Raw genomic sequence first — 12,886 nt, 5'->3', positions numbered from 1 at the left:
TCAATATCCTACTTGGCTTGGGGGGTAGGAAATGGTAGCAAGAGATGAGCTTCTCTTCCACTCCTACTTATTTTAAAATGTTAGTGCTTCCAAGAATTCTGTTCCAGTCCTCTTCTCTATTTACTCCAGAATCGAGTTTCCAAAATAATGCCATTTAAATCTATTGCTTCAAATACTTCCTACGTACTGATGGCTTTTCTGTTTCTCCTGAGCTCATCCTCACATATACATCTACCTAAGGGACATCTTAAACTCATCATCTACCTACTAACACCTGCTCTTGCTTTGCTATTCTGTATCATAATATACAGCAAGGGACTCATTCAGTCATGCCATCCAGGAGCCCACGATGCCTGACTCCTTCTTCTCCTTTATCTAGCAATTAAGTTTTATTGATTCTACAATTTAAATCTCTCTCAAATCCATCTGATTTCTCTCTTCATTCCTGACTGCCACTACCTTAATTCAGGTCTTCACTATTTCTTGCTGAGATTATGGCAACAGCTTCAGAACCAGTCTCCCTGTCTCCATTCCAGCCCACCTGTAATCTATCCTTCTACTGTTCTCTGAGATACTTCTAAAAATCTGATCATTTCCTTGTCTAGCTTAAGTCTACAATGGCTCAGAACTGCTTAAAGGACAAAATTGAAGCTTCTTAGTAAAATATACAAAGCCTCTTATGATCAAGTCTATATCTATCTCTCCAGCCTCGATTCTTACCACTCACCCTGAGGTCATTTATGCGTTGAAACTGTTATTGACCTAGTTGTAGTTTCCAAATTTATGATGGCTTGTCATGCATCCATGCCTCTGTCAACGCTGCTCCCTCTGTATGGAATACCTTTTCTAACTTCATCCACTTGATTAATCCCTACTCATTCTTCAGGATTCAGCTCTTCTACATTCCATAGCACCTTGTATGTGGCTCTATTTTAGTGCTTTTACTTTTTTAAATATATAATTGGATGTTTATCATTCTATCTCCTTTTAGACTATGAGCAAGAATTATGCTTTTCAACTTTATATGTCAAACACCTGACATATAGTAGACACTCAATAAATGGCTGCTACATAACTGAATGAGCCCCTTTCATTTTGAAAATGAATAGCACCAATACAAATTCCCATTTTTCCTAACAATAGTAAGTGCAATTACAATTACATATAGTTAAAGACACTTTCTTTCAAGAAACAAAGAAAATACCTCACAGTTGCTTTCCTCTCCTAAACTACTTGGACATTGCATCAAACTTTGTATTTTCACAAGAGGAAAGTAGAAAAAATGAGATTGAGAAAACAGAAAGAAAATAATTCCTAGACTATTTATTTGATAATCTCAGTCCTCTTGCTTATGGAATCCTCGAAACTAATGTTTAATAAACTACTAATTTTAGCCAATCAAGTTACCAAAGGAAAATGAAACAAAACAGATTTTAAGAGGTAGTAAACTGCGGAAAATTGAAGAGAACATTTACACAGGGAGCCAAGGAATTTAAGCTTATGTTCCGGTACTTGTTCTTGGTAGGTACATGGATAAGTCACAATCCCTCAGTTTTCTCTCTTCATTTTTAACACAGAAATAACAACAGTACAGTTTCATAAGATTGTTGTGAGAAGTACACAGTTAATCCACACAAGATAAGCCTGGAACAACTTGCTATACCAGCTAGCAAGAAAGCTATCAAAGACTAATTCTAGGCTTGTGCCAAAGGACTGAAGAGGCTCACACTGGTCAAAGATAGGACAATTTAAGCATCAGTGAGGACAATAACTGCAATAGATTAAAAATATCAAAGAATTTAAATACCTAAGTTCATAAAATGACATTAAAAAACAAACACACAACTAACTGACTACCTTGGGAGGATACTACGGAACCAACTCCTTATTCTGAAAACTAGTAATAAAGGGAAAGCATCATGCAGACAGATGAAATGAAGATTTTCTTTATAGAAATACTCTAACAAATAAATGGAAAAGGGAGAGTTGGAAGGGTACCATTTGCAAACCTCAAAAAATTAATAAATCTAGGAAATGACCATCAATGGCTGCTAACATCACAAAAGAGAGACAGCCAGATAAAAGTGCCTCTTAATGAAGAACACTACCACTTGTCTGTCAGTGTTGTACTGTGGTGGCTTGTGTGTTGCTGTGATACTGGATGCTACACCACCAGTATTTCAAATACCAGTATGGTCTCCCATGCTGGATGGGCTTCAGTGGTGCTTCCAGACTAAGACAGAATAAGAAAGGCCTGGCGATCTACTTCCAAAAATAAGCCAGTGAAAACCCAGTGGATCTCAACAGAATACTGTCCAGTGTAGTGCTGGAAGATGAGCCCCCTATGTTGGAAGGCACTCCACAATAGCCACAACAATGGACTCAAACATATCAATGGTCATGAATGTTGTGCAAGACCACACAACTTTTTGTTGTTATACATAAGGTTGCCATGAGCCACAGCCGACTCAACAGTAACTAACAACAACGAAGAACACAACACTATCTATAGTCTTGCCAAAAAAAAAAAATTTTTTTTTCACAAGAAATATAGAGGACAAAAGAATATGTTAAACTATACCATAGGGATGCAATCAGCAAAGTCCTGACTGAAAAACTCTACAGGACAAATGATAAGATTCTGATTTCAATTTCAATTAATTGAAAGAAATGAAAAAGTAAGAAAGCTAAAACGGGAATGTACATGGATGTAAGACAAAACTACAGTACTATTTAGGGATACATACTTGAGTGATAAACCTATATCTAAGAGTAAAGAAGTAATTGCCATAAAAGACAGACAGCAGTTCCCTTGAAGGGGAAGGAGGGAACTGTGATTAGGAGGGGAATGTGGTGGGCTTCTGAGGTAGCTGGCCAGGGGCTATCTCCTGACATGGGCAGTGGTAACAAGAGTGTTCACCTTATATGTAATTCATTAAGTTGTACTTTTATTTTGTGCAGCTTCCCATATTTGTGTTCCTTCAACAAAAATTTTTAATTACAATGATACTAAAAGAAGCCTTATAATCCTAATGATGACAATCAGTGTTCTTCCTGGTTCATATATAAATATGAAAAGTAGCTTTTGGAATCCTTTGGAATGTAATATTTATAATTCTTAAAGAAGAAAAAAAAATCCACTAAAGTATTTCGAACAGTGCTTTATACATAGAAAGCACTCAAGAATGTTAGATATCATTGTTATACTTTAATATTTGAAGTAAGATTAAAAAAAAAACTCTTATACTTACTTGTTTGCTGCTGTTGTGTATTAAATCCTCCAAATCCCAGTCCAGTTCCCAAACCAGTACCTAAACCAGTACTAGTTCCTGTTGTTGTGCCAAAACCAGTACCAAATCCAAAACCTTTGTTCTGAGTACCACCGAAGAGTCCTTTCAATGAAAAATTAGAATTGCATAGTTAAAAAAAAAAAAAAACTGGCCTCTACCTCATTTACTTCTAAAAATAACTTAGGATGGCCTCTTACCAGTAGTGCCTGTGTTAGTTGGAGCAGAAAAGCTGAATGCAGAACCTGCTGTTGTAGATGTTGTCCCAAATCCTCCAAACCCACCTAATAAAAAAGGATAAATAAAATAGAAAGGAAGAATCTTTTGTATACATATGAGGTAATTTCTTTTTCAAATTATTTTATAAGTAATTGCTATATATAAAGCCAAAGAATATGGATCTAATTTTTTCCTTTCTCTATTTTCAACACTAATTTTTAAAAAACTACTACTTATCAAGAAGTCAATATGTTGCAAGAAATAAGAGACTAAGTATGTAAAATAGAAATATAATATCACAATGCAATATATACCTTTTGACTAAAGAGGTGGTTAACACTGACAGCTGGGAAGCAGAGTTAGGCCTGTTGCCATAATCTGTAGTAAACTCTGAAATAACTATGTATATCCTTTTAAAGTAGGGGTAACAAATTCAAATGCCTACAAGACTCAGGCTGATAACATTACTGAGTGAGAGACTGGATGTTTACCGAGTGGTGGTACTATTCAAAGTGAACAGCCTAAGCCTTGTTTCAAAAAATGGCTGTAGTTCTTAAATTCCAGCAGATTACTACTGCAGGGAAATGCCAGTTCAGTAGTATCATACATTCCCATTTTCCCCCCAAGAAAGATAGGTAATCTCGGTTTTCTATGTGAAATTTCCTGATTTTTAAATCCTAGCAACAAATTAAAATGCTTTTAAAATAGTTTGCCAACTGACAAATAGTAAGGCAAACCTATCACACTGGCCTACTGCATTGCCAGTCTGCAACCTTAGTTTTGTGAATTAATTTATATCTACTTTAGCTTATATATTTTTTACTTTCCATCAAAACTCAGCAATTTTTCAAAGGAAATATACCAGTATACTGACCCCTATACAACAAGAATGTGTTTCTTGAAGGAAAAGAACAGAAAAACCACACAAGCGGAAAGCAGTGGCAAGAAAAGCAAGAAGAGCTATAGCAGGCCACTGAACCAGTTTGGCAGCTCTGACAGATACAGAAATTTCTTTTCAAAGAAATCCAGAGACAAAATTAACATTAACCATATCTAACTTGACAGATACACAGGAATGGAATGCTGGCCAGTCTAGAATTGTTTTATGTATATATGTATATATATATATACACACATATTTTCCCCCCGTTATGGTCAGTTTTTAACCCATTACCAACATGGCATCCAAAACTTTCAAGACAAATGTTTGAACCATTAATGCTCTCTGAGTTATGGAGCAGGTTTTCTGAGATTGAATCTCTCATGGGGCCCTGGTGGTGCAGTGGTTAAGAATTTGGCTGCTAACTAAAAAGTCAGCAGTTCACATCCACCAGCCACTCACCGGAAAGCCTATGGGGCAGTTCTACTCTGCCCTATACGGTCGCTATGAGTCAGTTTGGTTTGGTTTTTGGTTAACTTGAATGTCATTTCTGGTATGCAGGACAAAGATGTATCAATACAGTAACATAAAAGATATAAGAAAACAAATCCCTTTGACAGTAGACCATATAATTCTGATTTGTAAAATTAATCAAAAGTAAACTGCATGTTGTATGCTGCTCTTGTTGTTAGCTGCTGTCGAGTCAATTCTGACTCATAACCACCTCATGTGTACAGAGTAGAACTGCTCCATAGGGTTTTCAAGGCTGTGACCTTTTGGAAGAAGACTGCCAGAACTTACTTCTGAGGTGCCTTTGGATGGATTTGAACTGCCAACCTTTCTGCTAATAGTCCAGCGCTTAACCATCTGTGCCACCCAGGAACACCTACATTGTATGCAGGCACAACCAAACACTCTCTTTACTTGTAGGTTCTATTGCAGTACTGCAAACTGTAAACATTTTAATAAAAATCACCTAAAGTACTAAACATTGCTCTTAATCTTTTTCATTATCTCTCACTTCCACTGAATAACTACGATATATGCTGAATTGGCTCCACAATAAAAATAGTAGTCAATATCTTATCATGCTCCACTATGTCAGAAATATTTATTAGTAATAGTGACTCTCAAGGGTACAAAATAAAAAAAGCAAATAAGAATTTCTACCAGCCCTTTGCTGAAGGCTAAGTTAACTAACATATATAAAAGTACTTAAAACACAGTTACATTATCACGACTCAAAGTTTAACAGTGGTAACATCAAATGAACACTGAAATCAAGCAAATACCAACAGGTTTACTATTGTGAGCTGGGTGGCTTTATCTGGAAACAAACTAATGTGTTACCCAGTGCCAATTTTAAGCAAACAAAGAAAACATACCAAGACAGTGACATGCAATCACATCAAATACATCTTAATGATAAGGGATTATTTTATCTTTGGAATTTTCAAATATTCTTCAAACTGTTTTCAATTCAGATGCTAAGGTGATATTCATAGTGCAGTAATAAGTAAGTGTTCAAAATACCAGACTTCCCAAATAAGTTTTAGGGAATAATGTTTACCAGATGCATATAATTGGCATGGGCCTAAGTGGCATAATGTAAGAGAATACAGACAATAAATTCATATACGAGCAGCTGAAAAACAAGATTTTTCTATAGGGTCATTATATGTAAAGCACACACAGGCCTATTTTAAATTTATATATATACATATATCCATTATAGTGTGTGTTCTGCAGAATTTTTAACTAGCTTCAAATAATCCATTTAGATACCAAAATCTTCATAACTATTTGTTAGAATGCAAAAATGTCTTTCCTACCTTTTAGAACTCAATGCTGTCTGACAACAAATTAAATTGCTCTCTCAGGTCATTTCCAAAAAATCCAGTAAACAATTGGGGATTCTTTCTATAGTTGTGTATTTTATAGAAATTATGTATCCTAATCTACTGAGATGACCAAAGAAATACATTATTATTTTCAGGTTAAAACACACGACAGTTACTGCTGTTCGTATAAGACTTGTTTCTCTTGGGAAACACAAGGACAATCAATAAAATCCCAATGAAAGATGCAGGGAAAATGAAAAATGACGGCAGGAGTCCAAGAACCCCAAGAAAATGGGCCTGACCGGTGGGCTTATATTTTGGAAGAGATAGCTAATAATTTGGAAGATATGTTCTATTCAAAATAATATTCCATTCCAAACTCTTCTCATTTGGAAGCCATATTTTGTTCAATTAAATGCAAATTTAAAAAGGGAACATTATAATTTGCAAGACTTCCCAGAACCACATCTTTTAAGACAGTCAAAACTTGATACAAAAGTTTTTAATTCAACATTAGGAAATGAATTTCCTTTCCTTATTACACAACTCACTCTTCTTTCCCACACTCTAGGAACCATGAAATATTATTCTTGGACTCCGGCTTCCAACACTCGTTACACATACGGCCCGCAGTATCTACCTGCACTTGCCAGACTGTTACCAAAATTGAACGGAGTTGTCGAGGTGGTAGAAACACCGAAATTCCCAATATTAAAGTTCACTGCAGGATTAGCAGTTAATCCGAAACCCCCAAAATTAAACCCACTGGCGGTGGAGTTGGCAGTCTCAAACCCACCAAATCCTGATAGGCGTGTAGGCAAAGAAACAAACAAAAAATTTTTAAAAAAAGGAGGGAGGGAGAGAAAAAGAAAAGAAAGCAAGATAAGGATTAGAAGAATCAGCAAGAGGTTTCACAGACAAACCTACTTTCTCCAAACAGGTTAAGAAAACAGAGGAGGTAGGAACAGGCGAAAGGAGGAGCAGTGTGCCAGCAGCAAGGGCCAAAGGGGCCACGAGGAAGGGTCCCGCCCCTCGAAGGCTTAGGACAGAGGGAGCTGCAAGGCACCGCCTATGTCTCTCCAGCGCTATCCTAGCCAAATGTGGCTGCGGGAGCTACACGAGCATTCCCGCCAGTCGCCTAGGCTGAGGTGGGGAAGGGAAGGTGTGTCTCGGGCAAGGGAGAAAATGAGCCGCCTCGAGTGTCCGCGAGTCGGTTTCCACGGCAGCTGGAAACGAACCCTGGGAGGACAGGGCCCAGCGGGGGCCCAAGCGTGGCGCGCTAGCTCTGGGTTGAGCCTCTAGCCCCCAGGCCCTCCTATGGAGCCGTCTTGGCCAGCTCCGCTGCCGCCCTCCCTCTTCCGATGTCCCTAAAGTCTCCGTGCGGGCGAGAGATCCCAGGGTCTCCAGGCCGGGGACTGACGGACTAAGAGGGCACAAGACGGCGCAGCGGTCGACCCTTCTCCCCGGGAGAAGGTCCGGGAGGACCACTCACCTGCGGGGGCCGCAGGGGCTGCAGCGGTGCCCGAGGTGCCCGACGGAGCCCCAAAGTTGAAAGCCATGTCGCGGGAGCCGGGGACCAAGTCGCTACTCCGGGAACGCTCGGTGTGCTTGGCTTTTCGGTCCGGCCGGGAAACTGCAGCCCTGATCACCGAGTTCCGCCTCCTTTTTGGCCTAGACTAGGAGACGGGAAGGCAGCGAGGTTACAAGAGTGGAGGGTCAAGAGGAAATGCCTGAGTCTGGCTTGCTTCCGGGGCGTTTTCTGGCATCACGCGGTGCAGGTAGTCACAGCAAAGGTAATACGCTAGGAAGCTCGCGAGGGAATGCCGCCTGAGAGCCCTTAAAACTTGCCTTAAGGAGTTATCTTGGAAAAGATGTGCAGGAGCTGAAGTCGTTACTGTAGAGGTACAGGGTAGACACCTTAAAATGCATGCCTTGGTGTTATGGCTGAAGACGTAGCCTTATCAAAGAGCGGTCCTAGGAAGACCCAGGTTGGGGTTTGGAAGGCTCCCCTGAGAAATGATGTTTGAACCCATTTCTGAAAAATGAGTGGGCAAAGTAGAGGTAGGAAAGAGGTGATGTAGGAAGAACGAAAGATAACAGGATATTAATACTTATCTTGTATTTCCTATCTGCCAGACACTCTTCTAATCATTTTACATCTTTTTAATTTACTTCGCAACTATCCTGTGAAGTAAATTACTATTATCATTCCCATTTTATGGAATAGGAAAGAGGCACAGAGTGACAGGCTGGATTTAGTCTATGCTCTTAACCACTAAGCTGTACCCTGAGCACTGAACATGAGGGGTGTAACCTGACCCGATGAATGTCAGTAAATTTCCATTAGTCCTTAAACTAGCCCAAGCCAGATTTGGTCCACCCTGCATGCACAGAGGGCCAGCTGTGGCTGATAATTGACCCCAACAGAGGATGCAGCAACAGAGGGAATGAATTAGAAGGAAAATCATCACCCAGACCCTATTTCAAGCGAGAGATCTGACAAGAACCACGTCACTTCCTGTTTCCCGGCTGCCTTCGAGAATTTTTTTCCCTCCCCAGTACGCCTGCGTGGCCGCCATCTTGCTGCCTAAATCACATGTAAGCCCTGCTTCACCATACCTTGGGGAGTGAGAGCCAAGGAAGATCCTCTCAGCTCCTTGATCTGCGCATCGCAATAAAGTTGCTTTCTTAAAGACTGGTGACCAGATAATTGGCAAGTCTGAGCATGCCGGACAAGGACCCACCTTTTAGGGTTCGGTAATGGGGAGAATGGCCCCCAATGAGGCAAGTGAGCCTTTTAAATGCTAAAAGCCATGCACTCGAATTATACTTGCAGTATCATTTAATCCTGCTAATAATTCCGTAAGGAGGCTCTGTTATTAACTATGTTTTGCACTTAAAATGAGAAGACCAAGGTTTAGAGTTGCTTAGCGAAAGGAGGCGGAGCCAACATAGCTCTATAGACAGAAGCACCATGCCGTCCTTCTGCAGCAAAGACCTGAAAAACTAAGTAAAGCAGATACAAACGTCAATCCTGGAACCCTAAGTACCAAATGAAAGAATAAGGAACTCGATCAAGCACGGAATGGAATAAAAAACTGACAGAGAACAAGGAGAGCTACCGAACGAAGGTCCCATACCAGCTAATGTGGCCTGATTCGCCATCTTGGACTACAGCCACCAAAGAACTCAGGATGTACGGGAAGGCAACTCCATGGAGCTCCCAGCAGGAGACAGAGCATCCAGTAACCAGGGATACACGCTTCCCACCTCTCATCCTTCTTCTGTCTGCAACATCTGACACTTTCCAGTGGGCCATGGTTGCTCAGCAGGAGAGACACTAGCTCACTGCCACTGGGGTCCACCTCGCCCCCACCAGCCAGCCCCTTCAGTGCCATTTTTTTGTTTGTTTGGTTTGTTTTGGTTTGTGTTTTTTTTTTTTAATTTTATTTATTTATTTTTGACTTTTTTGTTGCTTATCTCTGTCTCCCTTCCTTCCTTTCTTTTCTCCTGCTCAGCTAGCCCTGTGTGTCATTCCCTCCCTTTCTTGACAGGCTGTGATTTTTTGGTTTGTCTACTTTGTTCTTTTTTGTTCTTTTCTTCTGTTTCTTCTCTCTTCTTTCCTTCCTTTCTTTTTCCCCGCCCACCCAGCCCTGTGCACCGCCCCTGCCCCTTGTGGAGGGGCTGTGTTGCACAACTTGGTTGGAAAGTAACTGCGCGACCTCCTCGGGTTAGCGCTGCCATCACCGACCGGCTCCCTCAGTGCCGTTTTATTGTTTGTTTTCTTTTTCTTTTTTTTGTTATTGTTTCTTCTCTCTCCTTTCCTTTCCTTTCTCCCATCCACCCAGCCCCGTGCACTGCCCCCAACTTCTTGGTGGGCTGTGCTGTACCGCTTGGCTGGACAGCCTCTGGAACACAGCCTCCCCCATAGGCCAGCTCCCTCAGTGCCATATTTTATACTTTTGTTTATCTTTCCCCTTTTCCTTTTCCTTCTCCCTCCCACCTAGGCCCATGCACCACCCATGCTGCTTCTCGACAGGCCAAGCCACACCACTTGGCTAGAGAGCCACCAGTACACCGCATCACAGGGTCAGCGTCGCCCCACCCGCCGAATCCTACCACACAGCCGTTTAATTTAATTTGTTTTCTTTTTATTTTTTTAGTTATTTTTAAACTTCATTTTTTTTGCTTATTTTAAAAAATAATTTTGTCTTTGTTTCTCTTCTTTCACCGACCCACTTAGCTCTGCGCATCACATCCTCTCCTTTCCCTCCTGCCTATCCGCACCACGAGCTGAGTGCCACACCCCCAAGCAGTACCAACATGGTCCCCCAGACCCCGCCCTGCACTGCTGTCTGGCCCCACCCTGTCTCCCCCAGTTGGTGCCACAAACTACCCATCCCTGCCCCTGCACCCCCGCTGGACACACTCTGCTGCACCATAGCTGTGACCCTGCCCACCTGGACAAGGTGGTGAGAAATATTGTGCCCACAGGTGAACAAGCAATAAAACACACCCAGCCTGCCTGCTCAGACATAACCAAATAAAACAAAAAAGCGGGACAAAACAATCAAATCTACAATCAAATGAACAAAATAATTCCTGAATGTCCCAGAGACAGCAGACAATATCAAAACACATACACAGGAGAGGATGACTCTAGAAAGTGACAAAAACAAAACACCAGATGACCTTCTGCTAGAAGAAAAAGCACCGGAACTACCTGATAGGGAGTTCAGAACACAAATATTCAGGGTTCTCCAACAGAGGAAGGAAAATGTAGACAAAAATAAGGAAAAATAGACAAAATCATGGAAAAAACAGACAAAACAATGGAAGAGATCGAAAATAATACAAGAACAAAATGTCAACCAGAAATTACACAAAAACAGCAATTAGAAATCCAAAAAATGAACACGATTTCAGAAATGGACAGTGCAATAGAAAGTTTTAGGAGCAAATTTGAAACAATGGAATTCAGGATCAGCAAAATTGAAGACAAATCCTTGGATACCACTTTGAGGAAAAATTAGAGAAAAGAACAAAGAAAAATGAAGAAACCCCAAGAACGATGTGGGATACAATCAAAAGCAAAAATTTGCATGTGATTGGAGTTCTAGAACAGAGGGAGAGAACAGAAAACGCAGAGAGGACCATTGAAGATTTGCTGATAGAAAACTTCCCTAGTATCATAAAAGACGAAAATCCCACTATCCAAGAAGCTCAACGAACCCCATATAGGATAGACCCTGTCTTAGTCTTCTAGTGCTGCTCTAACAGAAATACCACAAGTGGATGGCTTTAACAAAGAGAAATTTATTATCTCACAGTCTAGGAGGCTAGAAGCCCAAATTCAGGGCACCAACTCCAGGGGAAGGCTTTCTCTATAGGTTCTGGAGGAAGGTCCTTGTCATAAGTCTTCCCTTGGTCTGAGAGCTTCTTAGGCGCAGGGGCCCTGGGTCCAAAGGATGCACTCTGCTCCTGGTGCTGCTTTCTTGGTGGTACGAGGTCCCCAATTCTCTGCTTGCTTCCCTTTCCTTTTATCTCTTGTAAGATAAAAGGTGGTGCAGCCAACACCCCAGGGAAATTCTGTTTCCATTGGATCAGGGATGTGACCTTAGTAAGGGTGTTAAAATCCCACCTTAATCCTCTTTAACATAAAATTGCCATCACAAAATGGAGGACAACCACTCAATACTGGGAATCATGGCACGGCCAAATAGATACACACATTTTTTGGGGGACACAATTCAGTCCGTGACAGACTCCAAAAGAAAAACACCAAGACATGTCAAAATCACGTTTGTTAAAACCAAAGACAAAGAATCCTGAGAGCAGCTCAAAAAAAACAAAAAGTCACATACAAAGGGGAAAGAATAAGACTAAGCTCTGATTACTCAGCAGAAACCATGCAGGCAAGAAGGCAATGGGATAACATACATAAAATCTTGAAAGAAAAAAATAGCCAACCAGGAATAGTATATCCTGCAAAACTCTCCCTCAAATATGATAGAGAAATTAGGTCATTTCCAGATAAATAGAAGTTAAGGAAATATGTAAAAACCAAACCAAACTTATAAGAATTATTAAAAGGAGTCTATAGGATTGCTATGAGTTGGAATTGACTCAAAGGCAATGGGTTGGTGGGTTGGTTTGATTAGAGAACCAACAACAGACAACAACCTGAATCTAGCACATAAGACAGGATCAGCCAGATACCAACCGGATAGTGAACTCTCAAGGATAAAATAAAACTAAAAAATTTGCAACAGGGAACCAGAGAGGTCAATCTGTAAATGACAACAATGCCAGAACAATAAAAGGGGGAATAGACAGTGTAGGTATAGAACTTTCAAATGGGGAGGAAGTCAATGAATTATCAAGTATAAAAGACTGGTTTAAACTTAGAAAGATAGGGGTAAATTCCAAGGTAATCTCAAAGAAAGTTAAACCTACTCATCAAAATAAAGAAGAAAAATATAAAGTCTCAGTAAACACAAAATCTACAAAAATGAAAGAAACAAAAAACACAAGGAATTCAGCACAGAGGAATAAGAGGAACAAGGAAAATGTCAGCACAACAAAAAAAAGCACTACGAAATGACAGCAATAGACTCACACCTATCAATAATCACACTGAACACAAATGGCTTAAACAC

At 40.5% G+C, this 12,886-nt stretch overlaps 1 protein-coding gene across 1 annotated transcript in view; it reads right to left on the bottom strand.

Moving 5' to 3' along the window:
• NUP54 (nucleoporin 54) overlaps positions 1–7,899 on the bottom strand; it is a 41,324-nt gene extending 33,425 nt beyond the window's left edge. The window contains exons 1-3 of the mRNA XM_004383153.2: positions 7,720–7,899; positions 3,488–3,571; positions 3,252–3,392 (exon numbers count right to left, since the gene is read on the bottom strand). Coding sequence (XP_004383210.1) covers positions 3,252–3,392; positions 3,488–3,571; positions 7,720–7,786 — 292 coding nt within the window. The 5' untranslated portion in view covers positions 7,787–7,899. The remainder of the gene's footprint in view (positions 1–3,251; positions 3,393–3,487; positions 3,572–7,719) is intronic.
• Positions 7,900–12,886: the final 4,987 nt, after the last annotated feature.

This window comes from Trichechus manatus, unplaced genomic scaffold, assembly GCF_000243295.1.
Source record: "Trichechus manatus latirostris isolate Lorelei unplaced genomic scaffold, TriManLat1.0 scaffold00105, whole genome shotgun sequence".
NCBI classification, from domain to species: Eukaryota; Metazoa; Chordata; class Mammalia; order Sirenia; family Trichechidae; genus Trichechus; species Trichechus manatus.
Note: the sequence above shows the minus strand (reverse complement) of the source record. Positions and strands in the feature narration are given on the sequence as shown.